We start from the raw sequence: 23,521 nt of genomic DNA on the forward strand, positions 1-23,521 counted from the left end.
TTGCCAATCATCAGGTACAGTTTCGTTGTCAGATATTATTGTGAAAAGATCAACAAGTGACTAGTGCATCCCCGCCAAATTTTAGGAATTTCATTTGGAATCTCATCGATGCCACTATCTTTACGCGACTTAAGGTTCTTTTAAATTAGTACAATTTGTGGCATACCTATATTTACTGAAATATTTAAATCGGGATAAACTTTGTCGTTATCAATACTCGAGAGAAAGTCATTAGCCTTATCTTGCATATTACATTTTATTGCTGAATCCTTACCGAAAGAATTAAAAGGGCTGCTTAAAACAGCACTAATGTCTTTCTCTTCCGTAAATAGTTCGGACTTATTTTTGGGGTTCATAATCTGTTGAGGGGCAATTCTATTATTTTTGCCTTTTAAAATATCCCACAATCCTCAAACTTATTGGAAGAATTCACACATTTGTCATAAAATTGTTTCAATTTCAGGGTGTTTGCTTTTCTTTTGATAGCTTCTTGGACCTTGGCTTTTCGCACACGATAAGTGTCAGATAAGATCTTACCAGTCTCACTATTACAGTCGTGAGTTTTGTCATGCATTCTTTTCAAACGATTACTTTCTCTTCTGTATTTAATCAAAATGTCAAGTTCGTTGTCCCAGAACTTATGATACCGATTTTATTTATTAACTTTTCCGATAGAAAATTCAGCAGCATCAGGGACGGACTTTTCCCAGTAATCCCAAATTGTATTATTATCCGAAGACATTTACAAAGTGTGCTAAAATGCCCTAAATCTATCTTTTAATGATTTTTGAAAAATATTTCAATCAGTTTTATCGTTTATTTTCCAAATGAAGGCCGTTTTTTTAGGTTCGTTTTATATTTTCCGCGCGTTAGTTTTTATTTCGGTTCGTATAATGACATGATCACTGTGTAGGTCATGACATGTTCATCTATTATAACACGTGTTACGTTGCGGCTAAGGATTTCAAAAAGAAGAACAAAGTCGATTGCGGACCTTTGGTTTTCTCAAAATACGAGTATAAAGTCCCTCACAAACGAGGAGGCAATTTACCGCAAGCAAGTTACTCGCATCTATAAACTGTCGAAGCCTTTTTCATTATAGGATGCTAATTCACACATGATATTAAAGTTTGTCGTTTGACACTTTTCGATACATTTTCCGTTAAAGTCACCCATTTAAAATAAAATTTCATAACCAGAATGAATTAACTTTGAGCAATTTTCAATAGCTGCTTTGATACTAGTATGCCTAATCTAGATAGAACCGACACACGTTAATGTTAATGTTTATATTGTTTACTATCAAGAAGGTTATCGTCAAAGACAGGAAGTTCTGATTTAATACAAAGACCTATGCCCCCTTTTTCTTTGCCTGATAACCTGCATTTACCAATCCATGCATAAGCATGATCAAGTTTAGCTGTTCTATCATTAGTTTTTAAAAGGTCATTCCAAATATACTTACGTTATGATTAGAGAGATGACTGTTTAATTCGTATACTTTACTGGTGGCATCGCAGATGTTTAAAAAGTCTATTTAAGGATGTTCGCTACTCTGTTTCAAATTAACAAGCTTTTTTAAAGACTGTTATAAATTTATAGTATATAAATAAAGGAACTAAAAAAGCAGAAAAAAATGAAGGGTCCATGTGCTTGTTTTCGAGATATAAGCCATTGAAAATTTGGCGGGAAATAATTCTCTCTAGACTTTTCATACATTTAACATTAGCACACTTTTTCTTTAAAAAAATATGAAAAAATAACAAGGATCATATAGGATTTTCAAATAATGCTTTTAAACTATATGTAATGAAATTATTAAATGAAAAGTAGGGGTTAGAGGGGAACTTGTTTTATGGCACTACATGGATAAAACCAGAGGATTCCGAATATCTGGCAAAATATTCAAAAACAAGAGTAGCGAACATCCTTAAGATATAGATTTTGTCGTGGACTTACCTTTATTTTCCACGTTTATGTTTTCGCTTTTCTTTCTTACAGACTTTTGCTTCACAAGAGCTATCGCCATTTACTGCGCCCCCTTCTTTGCCCAGAACCGATACATTGCTTTGCAAACATAAAAGGGGGATGCGTTCATAAGGCGTAAAAGAAGAACTGACTCTCCCGAGCTCATAAATATAAAGGGCATTTTACATGTCATGTCACTGATATTTCAACATTGTAATTCTACGATAAGTATACCTTTGTAATGTATACTAAGTCTTTACCAAGGGTATGCATTATTCTATTCAGCCTTCTATGGTTACCAGTATCTTAGTGTTACTGTCTATATTTCATTATGTCTATAACTCGACGATGTCAAAATTAAGATTAAAACAGATATCTGCGAACGGCACGCGTTTCTGAAATAACTTCCATCACTAAACTAAAAAAATTAGGAAACAAATTATAAAAAAACATGTATCAACATCAAAACCAAAAAGGACCCACTGCATCGACGTCAAAAGATTATTCGGAGACAAGATCTAGGCAAATTAAGCTAATTACCCAAAATTGTAACAATATATTTGCCAAAATCACTTATAATATACATGTATTTCGCTTATGACATCAACGAATTCGACTGCATATATTGCCAAGCATGACCAGCTGGTGTCCCACTTGTCGAGTTGAAAACGCTAACCCTGCCATAGCAAGTAAGTACTTTCAAACTCTTTAATTTGAAGTTCGTTTTGATCAATCTTTAAATTTCTTGGCTTTATATAACTAGACTTTAAAGAGCCTGTAACGCTCATCTAGGTCTATAAATACTAAAACAACAAAAATACCGAACTCCAGGGAAAATTCAAAACGGAAAGTCTCTTATCAAATGGCAAAATCTAAAGCTCAAACACATCAAACGAATGGAAAACAACAGTCATATTCCTGACTTTGAATAGGTATTTCCTTATGTGTGCATCTTCAACAATTGATAGTCTCTAACACTGTTGACTAGAATAGAATTCTTGATAAAAATCTCTTTTTGTTGACCTTGTACTGCTGATCATTGTTTGTGTTTACAGTTTTTCTCTATTTATAACCGTTTTCAAGATTAGAGACAAATCTTGAATTTTTACCCTATGTGCTATTTTCAACCATGTCGGTCATATTGGTTAGCAAGCGGGATCACCAGACACATTTCTTAAACAAGATACCTTACTGATGATTGTGGCAAAGTTTGGTGAAGGCCCAGTAGTTTCAGAGGAGAAAATTTTTGTAAAAGTTAACGACGATAGACGACAACCGACGGACGACGACAACGGACGACGGACGCCAAGTGATGAGAAAAGCTCACGTTGCCCTTTGGGAGAAAAGCTCACTTTGCCCTTTGGGACAGGTGAGCTAAACAAGGGAATCTAAAATAAAAATTGCCGTTCTCCAGTAGAGTTAACTCCTTCCTCGTGTCCCCTTCTATTCCTTTTTCATGCCATTTTGATTTTATACCATGAATTTATCTAAATTTCATTGCCTCGATAACATTTTCTGTGTAAATGAAGCATAATACAACAAGCAGCAATAAACCTATCTGACCTTTTGTCGTTAGGGTTTCCAATTGCAGTTCATCATCGTTTAATTTTATAGTATACTTTGGAGCATCTAAGGAAAAAAGTTCCAAGAAGGAAGTAAAATGCACACTAGCAGAGCAAAATCGATTTATATGTACAAAACAAAATTCAAAAATACTGGTTAAATTTGATTTAACACTTTTGACATGCTTCCTCGTGAATTCTTAATTTTTTTTTACTTCTAAGTAGTCACATTTTTTTTTCCATTCTTTGAATATGTAGATACTACAAACTTACGTTTTTTCAAAAATTATTTACATTGAAAAACTAGTATTTTGTTATTTTGAGATAAACCAACATAAAGTCTACTATTATCGCTGTTCAAACGCAAAGCAATAGGTGATTCATGGACGTCACCTTTTTGTCCTACAAAATCAATAAAGGATCCATCAGGGGCGATCCTATGTATATTTTTCTGGATTTTGTCCGCAATATATATACACACCCATATTTATCTTCAGCAATGCCACGGGCTTCTGTGGTCGAAGAATATTTAAACACGTTTATACCATCAATTAACCGAATACAATATAAATCGTAGTAGTTGGTGAATAACAACGAATCGTCCGATCTCTTCCGAATACAACGAATGGCGCTCGAGTTTTTCCAGGTACTGGAAATGTTCGGTTTACCTTGCCATCTTCAGATATTATCTCCAAAGTTTGATGTCCGCCAACTGTAAAAAGATTACTAAATGCATTCACGGCATAGTAAGAGTTTTCTGTCTTTATTGAACGTATTGATATCAAACTATCAATGTCAATTATCAAAATGTATTTCGATTCAGGCATTGCAACAGCCACCTGATTGTGAGTAGGAGTGCCTGATATTTGATATGGTCTTGTATCAAAAGACCTCTCCTTTAAACATTTGCCATCATCTGTGTACTTATATAGTTTTTTGGAATAATAGCAACAACGCAATAACTTATTTGTTTGTATAATTTCTATTCCTGTAATAGAAGTAATACCGTGGTCTTTTAAATCAATCGGATTGACAAGTTTTAGCGATAAAATGGCTGGTACAAATTGTGATCTTTCCTGCATTTGAGTTGTGTGTCGTATCTCGCATTGGCTATTTTCAGTTTTTATTGCAGCAATATTTGAAAGTATATTTGATATATCTTCTTCGACACAATATTTGATATCAACATTTACCATTTTTGATAACATGTCCTGAAGTTTCATTTCTGTTTCTGTAAACTTTTGCTTTATTTTTTCAGCTAAAATAAAAATCCTGTTGTTTGACCCGTATTTCATATTAAAATCTAATTCTTCTTTTATCTTAGACTAGTTGTCGTTCATTTCTGAAACTTCAATTACACTCGTATCGAGCTCATAAATAGTATCTTCGCTCAAATTGCTCAGGTCGTATAGTAAAGATTTTTCTAGCAAATCTACGTCTTTCAGTATTTCAGTTTTTAATTTAACTATTGACTCTTTAATTGCTGCCTCCTGACAATTTACCGATTCTGTGTTCTTTTTACGGGTTTTAAAAAAAGAGTCAAATGTTTTACTCAACTCTGATATTGCTTTTGATACACCTTCAACCAGGGCGGACGATTTAATACTACTTGATACATCATCTACCTCTTCCACTTGCTCGCATGATCGATGACTTTCAAGTACGCATGTCCTACAGCATACAACATCATGAAACATACAGTACAAGTCAATATTCTTGTTGGTGTGTTTATCACAGAAACGTATATTAATACACGATTCCTTCGGAATAATAAATGATTCATGTATATCAGATAGATGGTGTGATTGGGTAAGTTTTCCGAGACGGTGAATTCTGTTGCATGGAGTACACAAAATCTCTTCACATTCAGCGCAAAAACTGGAACCTTGGGAAACAATGTCACCCCTAGAACATTGTTCGCAGACATATTGATCATGTGTTGCCATGATGATGCATAAAAAGGATCTAGAAAAAAAAATTTGGAATAAGTTATATAGTAAACAGAAATGAACGATTTTATGTGTAATCTCAGCATTTCTGTTATGATGCAAATAAAAATAATTTAATGTATTTTTTTTTATTTTAATGTCAGTTTTAATTAGCGCATTATCTGTGAAGTCACTTTAGTAAGTACGCGATATATATCATGCAACTGATCAATTCATGCACAGAACATTGAATTTTACTTCTTTTGTGCGTACGTCAAAATGTTTGTTGATCGTACGACCGATTTGGTTTAATAAATTTAACGAGATATGGACAGAGAGGTAAAGAGACGGCATCTATAAAAGACTTAAAACTGAAAGGCCGTGAAAATACGGCAATTTTATAGATACCAATAAAAAAAATTGATTCTTGTCATTTTCAGGGCTGCTATGAATGTAATAAAGAGCAATAATCTTTTTGTTTTGTCATTTGTACGACCAGAGGTAATTTGTTATGCAGGGATGTATACTAAAGCCACGAGCGATGACCTAGACCTTATTGGAGCACAAGTTCACAAATACGAAGAGTAATGATTATATAAAACTAAAGAGATGTGGTATGATTGCCAATGAGACAACTATCCACCAAAGTTCAAATGAAGTTGATATAAGCAATTATAGCAACCGTACGGCCTTCATCAATGACAAAAACCCATAACGTATAGTCGGCTATAAAAGGCCCCGACATGAAAAATATGAAACAATTCAATTGAGAAAACTAACGGCCTAATTTATAACATAATAATTTACGAAAAACAAATATGACAGACATGAAATAACGACAACCACTGAACTACAGGCTCCTGGCTTGGGACAGGCACATTAAGAATGTGGCGGGTTTGAACTAGCGCCAATCCCTCCCCTAACCTGGGACAGTGGTGTAACAGTACAACATAAGAACAAACTATAAAAATCAGTTGATAAGGGCTTAACTCATCAGATCGATACAAAGCAGAAAACATCTAACGAAAACACAAACCGTACGTAGCAGGGTATTTATACACCCCCACAACAAAAAAGACACTGTCATCTGAGAGTACTCGCAGTTACTGACAGCTAGTTCATAGCCGAGGTATCCGGTCGTTCCGTCCCCAAACCGATCCGGCCCAAAGTCGATCCGTCCCAAGTCGATCCGGCCCACGTCGATCCGTCCCTACGTCAATCCGGCCCCATAATAAAATATGAATAAACTATATTGACTTTGGAGGATTTTGTGACAAATTTTAACAGTATAAATGGAATTTGTAAAAAGTATCGATGATGACAACTTTGCGCATCACTGCCTGACCCCAGTGGAAGGCACATCCCTAAATGTCGGCGGTTGGAAAGACGGACTTTACTGCTGACCAGGCTCCTGGTTCAGGTGCTGCCTCTGGCTCGGCTGGCATACACTCGATGCACATGAAGATCACATCTATTTCTTCATTTACCATGCGTCTGTATTCCAGTAGAGATACTCCTATAAAGGAATGTAAAAAAAAAAATGTCTATCTTTATAATGTAAAATACAAATATATAATACAAAAAAATAGAATTTATAAGCTTTTTGCCATTTTACATCTGAAAAACACGCAAATTAATATTCCCAGATTTAAAACAAAACTATATATACTTTTTTTCATATTTATGGTTAAATGGTTTAATGATGAAAGCAAAGACAAAAATATTTAAGACTTGTATACAAAATTACAGTTTGATTATATTAAAGCAAAAAGTGAAAATAGAAACTTACCGGTATTACAGAGACGGTGTTGCCACTTTGAACATTACTCACACTGAAGTGCATGCTGCCGAGGTCAAACATGTTGGTCACATACCACACAAGGAAAAGCCATTGTGATATTAAAAGCAAACGCATTCTGTCTCCTCTTTTATAGAAAGGATTCGGCAAATCAAACAACATTTCTCAATATGAGAAGTTTTAAGAACTTAAAACAAAAACAAAGTTTGTATGTATCTGCTTGGTTGATCGGCTTGTACCGTTGTGTATGTAACTATTTGTTATTACACAGGATGAAAGACTTGTTAAGATCACAGTCAAATGAAAGAAAATGCTAATTAATTACTGCTGATTAATGTTGATGTCTGTTGATTGTACTAAATTCTGTTATATACGTTTTTATTATAATTATACCCAATAATCTTGAAAACTTGTAATGAAAACATAATCAACATAGTTGTTTTAAACTCATCTAAAAAAAATATTTGTCAAAGGCCAATTTTTGTTCACCTTCAAGTTACATTATAATAAAATTCATAAACATTTATGAATTACAATTAATATATATATCTTTATTTTTATTCCTTGTAAATATATTTTTTATTGGGCCGGATCGACTTTAAATATGGGCCGGATCGACGTTGGGCCGGATCGACTTGGGCCGGATCGACGTGGGGCAGGATCGACATGAAAGCCATAGCCGATATAACAACTAATAAGAAAATCATGTATCTAAGACTAAAATGTCAATCAGTACACATCCAACATCTAATGGATTTAGTCATTAACAGTCAGAGAAAAAATATAACATTGTGCAATGCCGAACTACAGGTCTGCTATGTTACATAGTCTGCTATGTTACTCTTGAAATATCTCAAATATATATGATGTCAAGTAGGGGCCCCAACACTGAGGTTGCGAGTCCGAACCCTGCTCGGGAAGGTGAGTTCGACTCCGATCTTAATTGACTAGGATTATTACTTTTCCATCCGAAGGTCGATGGTCTCTCCATGTACTCCAGCTTCCTACTCCAATAAAAAATTGCTACCACGATTTAGCATTTTTAGTGTGAACAAAATTCTTATTGTCTCATCCTCCAGATCTCAATATTGACCCATAAGTCCCGACTGATCGAGAGGGTCATACTTAGTCCATACTTAGTACGAATTGTACATAACTTATTTAGTTTTTGAAGTCATATGACACTTTATATTAAAAAAAAAAGTGATTTTTTTTTACATTCTTTAATGGCTAAGTTTTACTATCAAACACATGCACATGTGTACATAAACTTTCGTTGAACAGAAAATCCGTTAACTTATCAAAATCATCAGAAGCTTCCTGGTTTTGAATTATTGTCATCCCGAACTCTAATTCGCCGATAGCTTTACCATATGTATGAAGTGTCCTTAACCACGAGATATCTCGTTAGTACTTCGGCAAGTGCGAGGGAAAACCCGTGATGAAAGAAAAGGGTAAACAAACGTGGAAGTTAGATTGTGTTAATTGATTCTGAAAGAAAAACATCATTACACCGAATAATCAACAACTGTTAGAAGGCAAAGTTTCCACTAAATGAAACATTTGTTACGATTAAATGTAATGCATTCGTAATAAATCGGTTTTTTTAATCGTGCATAGAGGACTTAGTTTTGTATGCATACATGCATTGATTGGTTCAATGATTTCCTTAATATTATAATTTCAAGAAACTCGTTTCATATGACTTTAAATCCTGCATGCTTAGGAGTAACTTTTAAGAATGGGACGCAGTTCGCATTACAGCCCATTTGAACTTTTGAAAAATAAATAATAGATATTCATTCAGATTTTTGAAACAGGTTGTTTAGCATGATACTTTCCAATATACGAGTATATATCATTCGAATAATAGTTACAATTGCATGGCTGGTGTGATCATACACACACCGACCTCAGTATATGATTAAAAAGAGGCGAAAGATACAAATTAAGGGATATTCAAACTCATAAGTCGAAAACAAACTGACAACGCCATGGCAAAAAAGAAAAACGACGAAAAGACAAATAACAGTACACAAAACACAACATAGAAGACTAAAGACTGAGCAACACGAACCCCAACAAAAACCGGGGTTAATCTGATGTGCTCCAGAAGGGTAGGCAGATCCTGCTCCACATGTGGCTACAGCCGTAATGCTCATGTAAGTACAAATCCGATGATAAGTCTAATTCGGTAGGTCATATTCTAGGAAAACAGGACGGGAGTGTGGTAACAACTGTTACAGTTGGAACATATCCGTCGTCATCTGAAACAGATATCCCATAACGGTCAACCAACTCGTGATGGCGACCGTATAATTTTCAAAGGGATGATTTCAACTTCCCCATCTGGAACTCTTTGGTTCAATTTCTTCCTTGTAAGCAGAATCAAGGAAATCATGATAGGAAATGCAAGCTCTGGAATACCGCATCAGCTGGGAGATATATATATATACTCCATATGCAAGTACTGCAATTGATCAATAACTATTTATTATCGAGACTTGATGGGCAACTGTGTTCATTATTTACTACAAAATCTCTAAAACATTATCAGAGTTCGTAAAGCAATAAGTAAAAGATGGATATATGATTAGCCATCAGATATGAAGAATTAATTTCAAATCATTACGTTTTGAAGACTTATAGAACTAAAACGGACATAATAGTTACAATTAAACAGCAGATTACAACTATTTTAACAAAACCAGAAGCATCTTGAAAAATTAACTGAGGCAGCTGATGAACAAATCAAATTTTGTGTTAAATGGTTGTTTTTAAATTGTAGAACGCCACATGCTTTTTTATTAAAGAATAGTAAGCACCAAATTGTATATTGCACGGAAGATAATGCATTTCCAGCAAACAAAACCTCTCCATAGTTTTCCGTGTCGCAGACATTGAGACTTCAAAAGTTTCAGGATTAAAAATAATATGCGAATATTTAAAATTTACCCCTACTTTACAAAAAAAAAACCAAATACTTCCCTAAAGACAGGGTTGATTTTCATGTTATTGTATTAAATGCAAATATTATTATTTAGTTTTACAAGTTCTTTGATAGTAGTAAGGGAGGTAGTTAGAAGCACTGACAGATTAGTAGTAGAACACTTGCTAGATGCGGAGATGAAACGAAATTTAAATGGTTGTTTGTGTAATTTAGGTGACCAGTATATAGTTAAAAAAAATACTTCCCTGAAGACAGGGTTGATTTTCATGTTATTGTATTAAATACAAATATTATTATTTGGTTTTATGACGTTGTAAGGTTTGAGTGGGTAGATTAACCTGGTAATTAAACTATAAATAAATCGATAAATTTGATGTCAGATAAACGTTCGGAATCTGTACAAATAGTTAATCCATATTGTCTGCAAGTATGAAAATTGAAAATAATCAATATGATCATGATGATTGGGCAAAACATGCACCAGAAGAACCATGAAATGGAATTAATTGATTGTTGTTTGCTCAACGTCCAGTGGCAAATATTTCATGCATGTTCAGTACGACCTTGGCCTTTATATTTCTGTTAACTGTTTGAATTCAGTGTTTCTTGATCTTTACTTCTGTTGCAGATGTAAAGGTCTGTAAACCATTAGATGTTCAAAAATCATAACAGGAGCAGATGAGAGGGTAATTACACGCTATTGGGATGTGGCTTACAGGCTGAGGGGATAATATTAGTGGAGACGTGGGATATATGGGTCAAACAAAGTGGGATCTGGGGGAAAAATTCGTAAGGGGTTCCTCGGAACCCCATGTCTCACCTACAATTGCTGCTGTCAGTGTAAAAGTGTAATGTTGACTTAAAAAATGAGTCCATTTATCAGTAAAATACAGAATTAAAAAAAAAAGATTTTTCTTTGTGTGCTATTTCTTGGTCTTGAAGAGTTAAAGTTTCATAACAATCCATGAAGGTTTACAAATTTAATCCCAGACTGTATGTAAAATGTTAACTGTAAAAAACTAAGTTCGTCTATCAGAAAAATACTGAAAATGAAAATATATTTTCAAAAGTTTTCTTCAACCATTATCTCTTAATCATAAAAAAGCTTCTGCCAAAGTTTCATAAAATTCTATGAAGGTTTGATAAAGAAATTGACGTTTACCAAACTTTAACCCCAGACTGTATCTACTTGTTAACTGTAAAAAAAACTATATCCATTTATCAGTAAATTACGGAAAAATAAAAATAAATATTTTCAGAACTTTTCTATAGGTACTGTATTTTTGTCATTAAAAAGCTTCTGTCTTAATTTCATAAAATTCCATGAAAATTCCATGAAGGTTTGACAAAGCTATTGATAACTGAAAAACTTTTAACCTCAGACTGAATCTGAATGTCAACTGTAAAAAAAGTCAAAATCCATTTATCAGTAAAATATGGAAAAATGAAAATAAATATTTTCTAAATTCTGCTCTTGGTACTGTTTTTTTGCTATTAAACCAGCTTCTGTTTAAATTTCATAAATTTCCATGAAGGTTTGACAAAGTTATTGATGACTGAAAAACTTTAACCTCAGACTGAATCTGAATGTTAACTGTAAAACAACTAATATAAAAATAAGAAGATGTGGTATGATTGCCAATGAAACAACTCTCCACAAGAGACCAAATGACACAGAAATTAACAACTATAGGTCACCGTACGGCCTTCAACAATGAGTAAAACCCATACTGCATAGTCAGCTATAAAAGGCCCCGAAATGACAAATGTAAAACAATTCAAATTTTGCTCTGGATACTGTATTTTGGTCATTAAAAAGCTTCTGTCTTAATTTCATAAAATTCCATGAAAATTCCATGATGGTTTGACAAAGCTATTGATAACTGAAAAACATTTAACCTCAGACTGAATCTGAATGTCAACTTTAAAAAAGTCAATATCTATTTATCAGTAAAATATGGAAAACTGAAAATAAATATTTTCTAAATTCTGCTCTTGGTACTGTTTTTTTGCTATTAAAGAAGCTTCTGTCAAAATTTCATAAAATTCCATGAAGGTTTGACAAAGTTATTGATGACTGAAAAACTTTAACCTCAGACTGAATCTGAATGTAAACTGTAAAACAACTAATATAAAAATAAGAAGATGTGGTATGATTGCCAATGAAACAACTCTCCACAAGAGACCAAATAACACAGAAATTAACAACTATAGGTCACCGTACGGCCTTCAAAACCCATACCGCATAGTCAGCTATAAAAGGCCCCGAAATGACAAATGTAAAACAATTCAAATTTTGCTCTGGATACTGTATTTTGATCATAAATAAGTTTCTGTCCAAATTTTATAAAATTCAATGAAGTTTTGACAAAGTTATTGATGTCTAAAAAAAACTTTAACCACAGACTGAACCTTAATGTTGACGGCGACGACGGAATCTAGGATCGCTATGTCTCACTTTAGCGACATAAATGTCACAAGCTCGACAAAAAAGGAAAGGATTATAAAGGAAGTAGGGGAGGGGGGGGGGGGGGTAAAACAAAAAGCGGGATTTGGAAAATGAGTACCCCTTGTCACCAACCCTTTCAGAAGAATGATATGAAGTACAAATAAAAGAGTCCTGACTAAGTGAAGATAGACTGAAGTCTTATATTGTATCCTCTTTTCACTACACATTTATAGGTCGAATGATATAAAGAACAAATAAAAGAGTCCTGACTAAGTGATGATAGACTGAAGTCTTATATTGTATCCTCTTTTCACTACACATTTATAGGTCGAATGATATAAAGAACAAATAAAAGAGTCCTGACTAAGTGAAGATAGACTGAAGTCTTATATTGTATCCTCTTTTCACTACACATTTATAGGTCGAAATATAAGGCTACACCGCTACAGTCCTTTATCTATCTTTTTGTGTATGCTATTTATGAACAAACAAAAAAACATTCGAAGATTAGTGGACACCATTGAGTGCATCTGCTTATAAATTCATTGCCATTGAAAATCAAGGATATCGACAAAAAGACTTACATTACTACATATATAGGAAAATGGAAATGATAACATAAAAAATGCAAACACTTAACTTTCACTTAACAAGTTATGAAAATAAGCTGAAATCTACCTAATATATCAGGCATTCTCTATAAAGGTCTTGTAAAAAAATCAGCATGCTCGTAAAAAATAAAGATCCTTTTCGTAAAAAGTATTTGACACATTCCCCATTTCCATTCTCAATTTTATATACATGTATACAGATTATTTGCCATAGGTGACCCCTTCCTCTTAAAGTCTTGAGAACAAGACGTCAAACTAATTGGTGTCATATGCAAATCATATGCACCTTTGCGTAACGGTAAGAATTTGATTGTAATTGATGAGGGTGTGTTGGGGATTACAGAATAGAGAATAATGGGCAAAACATAAAGAATAGAGAAAAATGGACTAAAACATTATTAAAGATTAGAGAATACAGAGGTGCTACAATATAAAAATGGAGAATAATGGGCAAAAAGTATAAAGAATACAGAAAAATGGCATAAAAATTAAAGAATTCAGAAATAAGGACCCCAACCAGACCATCATTGATCGTGCTTATCAATTAAGTTACATATAACAATACTGTTATATTTTGAGATATATCTCTCCCTCTTTTGAATTGATGGAGCCTTGTATTTTCACAAGGAAACGTTAATGCTGTACTATACAATGTACTTATTGACGTACCTGTACACGAACCTAACCCGGAAGTAAGTTTATATCCTGTCCCTACTACATGCAAAAAGTTACATAACACTTTTTAATCCCTCCAGTCAACAATATTCTCGGACATTTGTGTAATGAAATCATATAACAAATTGATTGAAGTCATACGACACAGTGTGCACGGTGTATTTCAGGTTTTTTCTTACCTGGTGTCTTTGTTCTGTTGCTATCGGCCATACGCCCACTTCAACAACAGCCTGAACAGGGGCGTGTTTTTTTGTTCTTCGGTAGTGAGCCAGAAGAGGTCCATTTCTGTTTTTTTGCATAGAGAAGATCTTCTGGCTCTCTTTCACCTCTTCTTTTTTGATAGGTAGTTTAGACGGCAGAGGCACATAACAAACATGGCGTCGTTTAGTCTAAATGACATTGATAAATTTATGAATACAGATATATTATTTAGAATGTGAGCTGTGTTATAAACGTTTTTATGGTATGACAGTCTTAGTAGGACATCCCTGTAGGACGATAAGCTGGATAATATAAGAACTACACGGACAATAACAGTTAAGGGACGACAATGAGTCGAGACATGAACCAACGACAACCACTAAACTACAGGCTCCTGACTTGGGACAGGCACACAAAGAATATGGCAGGGTTGATATAAAAACGAAGATTGTCAATGAGACAACCCTCCACAAGAGACTAAATGACACAGCAATTAACAGCTATAGGTCACCATACGGCCTTCAACAATAAGCAAAGCCCATACCGCATAGTCAGCTATAAAAGGCCCCGAAATCACAAATGTAAAACAATTCAAACGAGAAAACTAACGGTCTAATTAATGTACAAAAAAATGAACGAAAAACAAATATGTAACAAAGCAATAAACGACAACCACTGAATTACAGGCTCCCGACTTGGGACAGGCACATACATACAGAATGTGGCGGGGTTAAACATGTTACATTTGTAGCGGGATCCGGCCCAACCCGCCCCCTAACCTGGGACAGTGGTGTAACAGTACAAGAACATGTTTGTGAGCGCTCAACCCTCCCCGAAGCTGGGACAGTGGTGTAATAGTACAATATAAGAACAACCTGCACAAATCAATTGCAATAAGATTAACTCAAAAAATCGGTACGAGACACACAAAAAAAACTTACATTAAGACAATAGACACAAAGCACCGAAATAAGAGTATTTGCAATTACTGGAAAATTATTTAAAGCTAATTACAACTAGTACTGAAATAAATCTTGTTCTCCCAGACTGAAGTATCAATCAGTACACAACCAACGGATTTATTAAAAAAAAAAGAATAAAAAGAGTCTGAGAAATGTCTGGTATACATTGTATACTTGCATATGAAGATCCATATACAATGAAAATTTTTGAAAAGTGGTGGTCCGAAGGTTTTGACCATCGAAATTTTGCAATAGAAATAATAGTTAGGACCAGAAGATTTTCTTCAAGGACCACCAGAGAAAAATGATTTTGAGAACTTTCCGATATCTTTGCTTTATACAAAAATAATCCAGTTTGGTTACTTAAAAAAAAATTGGATAGACAAGATGTCCTTTTTGATCATATTCGAGACAAACATTGACGAATTTTTGTGCAGTTTAAGATTGTTCTTAAATCAAATAGTGATTTGTCTAGCAAAATTGAGTTAGAAGAAAGAACAAAGAAAAATGTCACGGACAGAGCACACTTTTACAGTCATGTCTACCGGACGTATCTTAATTTTCTATAAAATCATCGTAAACTTCATTTATGTCACCCAACATAACAAAATTCTGCTATATTCGACGGCAAATTGAATTTTTATTTTTTTGATCTTCCGTAGAATATCTCCAGAAGAGGTCCTGATTCATTTTTTTGGACTCTTCACCAGAAGACATTCTGGAGATGTGCAGAAGAGACCAATAAAACACGCCCCAGGTCGATCGATATTTCGTGTAACTAAATGTAAGAAGAATTTCGAAAAAGCGAATTTACGAAACGATTTTGTAGTGTAACATGCATTCATTTCTTTTGTTTTATCAGAACTTTCGTTGTCTAGCAAAAGAAGATGACGATGGACCTGTAACTTTTGAATCCAATGTAATCGTGTGTAGTTGTTTCCTTTTAAAAGTGTTTCAATATTAATACCAAAATATGCAATCCTTAATGACCTGACAACAGTATCGTAACTATATCCTTTCCGAATAAGTCTGTTTAAAGGATTTCTAAATCATTTTCGACAGAAAGGCTAATTGAGATTCAATAATTGAGCGTCGTTGTTGACCTGAACTTCTTGAGTTCTTATAGTCTACGTCGACACAAAAAATAATAAAAAAGACTAGAAGGAATGTTATTAAAGTCTGAAAATTACACCCAACAGTGTTAGAATTAGACTTTTATGCTGACAAATTTTTGTCCCTCAACGGGATTCGAACTCACACCTTTGATACACTACAGCACCAATCGCTTAGCCTCATGTCCAGCGCTCTAGACCACACGACCACATCCGCTATATAAAAATATAACTTCAATAGTCGTAGTGTTACCTTGTCACGTAAGGCGAATCTAGAGATAGACATAAGACATGTGTTTTAAGCGTGTGAAGATGTTATATTATTATTTAATACACAATGTATTTGTTAATATATATATATGAAAAATAAAAACCGAACAATTACATGTTTAAAACAAATATATAATGCTGCTGTTTCTATTACTGTGTAGCATCACCACCGGATATATGTATCCCTATACGTAACCCTAAGCGGTGGAAAAAACAAGGTACGGTCAAATTCTTCTTGTTTTCATTATATTCTACGTTTTACTGACAAGTAAAGTTTTGAGATTGTGATTCCTAATAATGAAGCTATTATTTAGGGCTGATTATGATCCTTAATTGGTTTTCTCTCTCTTTTTAAAATCGTCAGAATCGGATGGGGTGGTACCTGTTCATCGAAGCATGTGACGAGTTCAAAATTGTTAAAACACATTTGTCCTTCAACTTTCCATTTGACGTTTTCGTAGAGCAAAGGTATGTCATATTTAAGCTTGAACAACACTGTATTTCGAAGTACACTATTGTTTACACAGAGAAATTCATGTAAATAAAGCGGATTAATTGTGCGGCGAATAGTTGTTTACTATACGGGAATTAGAATACTAAAAAAAAGTAGATACTTTTTGCTATTATTGTTTCTTTGCTTCGGGGGGTACCTTTATCCGGTTGTGATGCTACACAGTGTCTATTGTTTGCAACAAAAGTTGTGAAACATACATAACAATCCTGTGTCGAAATATTTTGTAGAACCTGCCTTTAGCGTTAATTGTTAATTTGCTATAGTCCTGAATATGCACGAAATGTTTGACATGAAGTTTTTAGCAAACATCAATCAATTTATCAATCATCCGGGATACTTGTCGGTAAACTCTAACTTCATATTTAACATGTATGATTTTGACTACACTTTTACATTTATACTGTTATTGTATATTTTGAATCATTGCAGTATAAAAGGATTAATAGATTCTGTCTGGAAACAACTTTCAACCAAAAGTGTTTATTTTATCTTTGTATTTAATATAAAATTCCTTAAGTATGCTCGGAAATAAAAGTGAAAGGTTATTTTTTTTTAATTTTAAGAAAGAAGCCAAGTACAAAGTAAAATACAAGTTTTTCTAAGGACAAACGAGTTAAAAGAGAAAGAAAAACTGATTTTTTTTGTATTACACAGAGTAACTTTAACTTGCTTTCAATAGCTATGACCGCATCGGTGGCCTCGAGTAACGTGCTCACCTCGAGTGCGTGATGCATTGAGTTCCATCCCGGACCGGTTTAAACCAAATATTTGCTGATTTCCTCTAATCACGTGGTATTTAGGAGAAAGAACAAGGTCTGATCAACCCGAAGTCGGAATGGTGTTTAAAGTCCGGCTAAGTGTGTTTGTCAAAGCAGGGTTCATTTTGATGATGATGATCATCATCATCGTCAGTAGCTATGGTTCCTTAATGCAGTGTTTTTATTACTCATTTATTTATAACTTTGTCGTCTCTAGAAGTAGTCAACAGTACTAGTTTAGCTCTCAAATCTCATAAATCGATTGGGAAGACAGATTAGGTCACAAACAAAAGAAGCGTGACCGGATGCGTCGACACGGTAGGCGGGTAAGCGTATCGTCCTATGCATTCATCGCCCACCATGAGAATCTTAGCACTATTTCTGGACATATCCTCTAGTTATCCCTTTTTTAATCGATTGATTGAAATTTTAAAACAACCACGTAGGCAACCCTCTATTAAGTAGCCAAAATCCGTGTTGAATTCATCTGTTTTTGTATGGATATCCCGTCATCAATTTTACAGTACTAAATCGCACAATGATATACGATTGACTTAACCGTTCAGGTGATCTCCCCCATGTTACAAACTACATTAAAAAAGTTATAAAAACATATCCTGTTTACAGTTTTTTTTTTTTATTTTGATTTGATAAAAAAAATGACAAATAAACATAAACATCCTTATACAACAACATCTCTCATGTAGAATGAATAAATAATTACTTTATGAATAGAAAGCTAAAGAATTACGTTATTGACATTTTATACTGACACTCATACCACATCTTCCTATATCTATTGTCAAGATGGAAGCTCGTATTGGACTAATGATGGTTTGTTTCTGTGTAACTATTACCCTTTTCGAAGTAATAGGAAAAAGTGAGTTTGAAATTTAATGTTCATTTGTTTGAAAAATGAATTGATTTGTCTGTATACACGTATTTCTTTAATCCTATTGTACATTTTGATTTAGAATGGTTTGTCATTAAACAAGAATTTTAAGAAGTCAAAAATATAATAATAAATAATATTGGCAAGCATTTTTCTTTTCTAGTTATCCTACAAACTGATATTAAAAATGTAATATATGCAAAATGCATTGATCTTTTAGAGGGAATTTAACAAATCTTCGGTCTAATTAGTTAAATTAACAAGCTAGAAATGTCATTTGCATTTTTTGAAACGCACGAATGATGTCATGTTAAATGTCATTTCCCACTCAATAAAGCATATTCCCAAAACTCATAAATTTTTCTTGGGGTTAATGATGTCACGATCATTGTTAGGTTCTTAATATGCAAATGCACGTTTACGACATAAAATCACTTTCAATTAATAACAAATAACTTTGCTTTGTTGGTATTTATATCATTAGGTATGCCGCGGTTGATTAATAGTTTCTATTTTGCCATTGATTATTAATATTAATTCAGAAATGACTTCTTGTAATACAAATTATTTTATTTTATTTTTCAAATCATTGTTAAGAATATTAATACGAGCTAGAATGCAACAAAACAATTAAAATTTCGTAACATTAAAATGAATTTTCAGTATTTTGTTTCTAAATTATGAATATATAGAATATGTCTCTCCTGATTTTATTTGTTTTGATGTGTTCATGTAAACACTCCTTTTTCTGTTTTTATATTTGTTTTGGTTGTTTCTTGTTATACGTGCAATTACGATACTGTTGTCAGGTCATTAAAGATTGCATATTTTGGCGTTAATATTGATTCACTTATAGGGTCTTTGCATCGGCACTAAACACATTTATTTAAAAACCAGTTGTTGGCATGACATGGGTTATGTTCTTCTCATATATGTTATGATGGTATGATACTAAACCCCTAACGGGAAGGATTGTGCCTGATATTCATATGATGAAGACATAATCTTTCAATCAGTTTAATTGAAGTCTGGAGCTGGCATGTCAGTTAACTGCTAGTAGTCTGTTGTTATTTATGTATTATTGTCATTTTGTTTATTTTCTTTGGTTACATCTTCTGACATCAGACTCGGACTTCTCTTGAACTGAATTTTAATGTGCGTATTGTTATGCGTTTACTTTTCTACATTGGCTAGAGGTATAGGGGGAGGGTTGAGATCTCATAAACATGTTTAACCCCGCCGCATTTTTGCGCCTGTCCCAAGTCAGGAGCCTCTAGCCTTTGTTAGTCTTGTATTATTTTTTATTTTAGTTTCTTGTGTACAATTTGGAGTTTAGTATGGCGTTCATTATCACTGAACTAGTATATATATTTGTTTAGGGGCCAGCTGAAGGACGCCTCCGGGTGCGGGAATTTCTCGCTGCATTGAAGACCTGTTGGTGACCTTCTGCTGTTGTCTGTTCTATGGTCGGGTTGTTGTCTCTTTGACACATTCCCCATTTCCATTCTCAATTTTAATTACTTGAGTTTCTCTCGTTGCTGAATAACTTATAAGGATTTATATATTCAACAGTTCACATTTTATGACATTTTTTTCTTCAGGCGAAGCAATAAAGACAAAGAAGGTAAAAGTACTGCTACTTTAAAATTTATTGCAGATTTAAAAAAAAAATACCAATCTAATTTTAATTTCCCAATATATCGATAGATGAGGCCGCCCTTAAAACAGACTTTTTCAACTGTCACCAAAAACATCCAGATATAATGTCCAATTATAACACTACAGAAAATCCCAAAATATAGGTATGAATAAAAGGATGTGAGGGCTTTACGGCAACGAGGCAGCAACCCAACTAAAACAGCTACTAGACATTCAATTGAAGAACAGCCTTAAAGACAAGACTAGTGTTTATAGAATATTTTTAGAGCTAATAAGGCTAATTTGACTAATTAAAAGACTATGGATTTTCTTGCCAAACATTATACAAACCATATGGAAGTTGTACAGAAAGAATCAATCACTGCGTACAGAACTGGTTTGCTATATATTAATAGAGATGTCCAACATTTTAGATATTTTCTAATGTTGTCATAAATTTCATTGTGGTACAAACACATAAACTACTTTTTGATTCTGATCAGAAGACAATTCAATTGAGTGATTATTGTTATATAATATATATCTAGCGTCTAAATTTTGTTGTTTGCCTTTAAATTATGTTTCATGAAAAAAATACACATTTCAGCCTAGAGAATGCAATAGTTCAAAGGAATGTGGCTTTAATCAATGCTGTGCCAATGATCAAGTAAAAGGACGGAAAAAAAGATCCATGCGTTTTGCTGGAATTTATAAACCATATGGCCAACGGAAATCAGGTACAACCTTTCTTACGTTCTTTTGTAAAATAACAAAATGTAATTGTGTTAGTTGCTTTATAACAGTACACGTTTAAACTCAATTTATGCAAATTTCCTTCCTTATATCTCACCTATTTTGATAAAAATAAGAGCAGTTATGGCAATTCAAACCAGAAAACAAACAGCCCTGACGGATAGCATCAACGTTAGGACAGGCACATAAAAGATGTGAGCACTCAACTCTACCCTAACGAAGACCAATGGAACAACATAACATAAGGCCAAACCTTTCAAATCAGTTAGAAATGGCTTGATTTATCAGATTGGCACGAAGCACAAAATAACAATTAAAATAAAGACAAAAGACAAAAGACACAAAGCACTAATCTGAGAGTACATGCTGTTGCTAAAAGCTAGTTCCAAGTCAATTACATCTAAAATAACTCATGTTCTCCCAGACTCAAGTATCAATCAGTACACAACCAACGGGTTTAGTATAACGAGGTCATAAAAGCATATTTCAAATTTCCGTTACGATCAGATTCGTTTGTGTTGGAAACCAGTTAATCAGTTTAATCGATAGATAATTAGACAGACGCCTCAGACGTCTGTAGAAAAATGCCCCAGGAGCCATTGAACCAAGGGTATATCCAAGACCATCTAAGGTGAATAACACATAATGAGTTGCAACTGAACTTAACATTTGTTTTTCTTTTAAATATATACCCTATACATTATTTTTTAAACATAATTAAAGCTGCGATACATATATTGTATTCACTTCATATAAAAATGAAAAAGGGACACATGTTTGACCCCTTTTCAACATAAGTCTCCGTATTCTTATATCAGTATGTTATATCTTATAGAATGTGCAGTGAGAAACCAAAATGCTAAAGAAGTCGTGTTCCTTGGTTGGTGTCCATGTATATATCCATTAAATTGTATTGGAACAGGAATAATTGAACCACCGTTTGGTGAAAAAGGTTAGCAACTTTGTAATATATTTGTATTGGGACAGGTTTTATCGATGTTCCTTTTGGTGAAAAGGGTGAGAAATTCTGTTATTTGTGTAGTATATCAGACGATTCGATTTTGGATGATTGCATTTTTACCTGACAGCTGTCATCACTTTTCTGCTCCAAAAGACATAAATGAAGAGACCAAATCGAAAAAAACATGAGACTTCAATATCCGATGATTGCATGCCACAATAAACTATGATTCGTTGTCATTAAATTATGACCCTCTGGTACAAATTCAAAATGACGTAAAACATGGATATATGTGTACATGGGGAAAAACGTGGTAAGCGTATACATATACCGGTATATCAAACCCAGTGATTGCATCAACCTCTACAATAAATATATATTTCAAATCTTGTTATTTTTCATGTATCTTAATATAAGGGAAAATGGTCAAAGTCAGACACTTCTTCCTAAGCATTCGCTCTTTTCTTCAGCTCATTGAACATATGACCATGACATGGACGTAAAAACAAATTTATCAATCAATCTATCAATCAATTGCAATATGTTAAGTATTTGTTTTCTCGTCTTTTAAAGAGATAGACCTAGGCTTAATTTCAGATAATGTTGAAATTTAAATTATCTAAATGGGCTTCTGGCTTTGCACATACACATCCAGAATAATTGTGGTTTTCATTACCAGAAATATATGGAAATTGAGGAATAGTATACAAGTATAGCCTTTGTATGAGGTAGATATGAGGTTATATCGACCTGGAAGAAGTATATCGACTGTAGATGAATAGAGCAGATATTTATTTGATTGGTTGTTATTATTGTGTCATAAAGGATTGAGGTTTCTAGATTTCAATTTATAGATATTCTAAAATTAAATGTGCAATATCTCGTTTCTGTCTGCCGTTTTCAGTCTACATTTGAACATACAGATAAATATGTGACTCATTCTGAAGAATCAAATTAGTTAGAAAATACAAAATAATACTATGAATGAATATTTCACCCAGATTAATATTTTGTTCAGTTAAAACTGATTCATTGACGTTTTTTATGGCCCATTCTGTATTACATTGGCAAATATATAAATAATATTGTTATTTTTTTTATTTCGTAGGGATATGCGGATATAGATAAAAAAAAAAATTAGAAGAATTGTTAACTTTGTTTTCGCGATCGTCAATGTTAATGAAAATCATTGTTATATACTCATTACGTATCTAAATATTTCAACATAAGCGTTCTTGTAATCCCCAATAGTATTACATACTGTAAATACCATGATGTGTTGTATTTGTTTGGATTCGTGTTTGTCAACTCCTTGTTTTCTTTGAAGGTTTGTGGACTGTTATTTGTCTTTTCTTCTTTTTCTCTTAGTCGTAACCCGACACATCAATGAGACAGAAACCAAAATCAAAAGACAAGTTGAGGCTAAACAACATAAGGCCTTTAATCATATAGACTTGTGATCATATCACATATTAAACCCTAACTCGAGACCTCTAGACAAGTTCCGAATGAATTCAAC

At 33.6% G+C, this 23,521-nt stretch overlaps 1 protein-coding gene across 1 annotated transcript; it reads left to right on the forward strand.

The window, feature by feature from the left end:
• Nucleotides 1-18,563: 18,563 nt before the first annotated feature.
• On the forward strand, nt 18,564-23,263 carry LOC127712658 (uncharacterized). Its single transcript, XM_052219231.1, has 5 exons — nt 18,564-18,638; nt 20,252-20,274; nt 20,896-21,025; nt 21,877-21,993; nt 23,111-23,263. Exons 1-5 carry the CDS (start codon nt 18,566-18,568, stop codon nt 23,128-23,130), a joined length of 363 nt encoding a protein of 120 aa, XP_052075191.1. The 5' UTR covers nt 18,564-18,565; the 3' UTR covers nt 23,131-23,263.
• Nucleotides 23,264-23,521: the final 258 nt, after the last annotated feature.

This window comes from Mytilus californianus, unplaced genomic scaffold (genome assembly GCF_021869535.1).
Source record: "Mytilus californianus isolate M0D057914Y unplaced genomic scaffold, xbMytCali1.0.p SCAF_8, whole genome shotgun sequence".
NCBI classification, from domain to species: domain Eukaryota; kingdom Metazoa; phylum Mollusca; class Bivalvia; order Mytilida; family Mytilidae; genus Mytilus; species Mytilus californianus.

Excerpts from the sequence above, each read along its gene's own strand:
- LOC127712658 (XM_052219231.1), top strand. The coding sequence starts at position 18,566 with ATGGAAGCTCGTATTGGACTAATGATGGTTTGTTTCTGTGTAACTATT. Across the intron at positions 21,026-21,876 it reads ATATGGCCAACGGAAATCAG|AATGTGCAGTGAGAAACCAA; the intron begins GTACAACCTTTC and ends TATATCTTATAG. Across the intron at positions 21,994-23,110 it reads ACCACCGTTTGGTGAAAAAG|GGATATGCGGATATAGATAA; the intron begins GTTAGCAACTTT and ends TTTATTTCGTAG.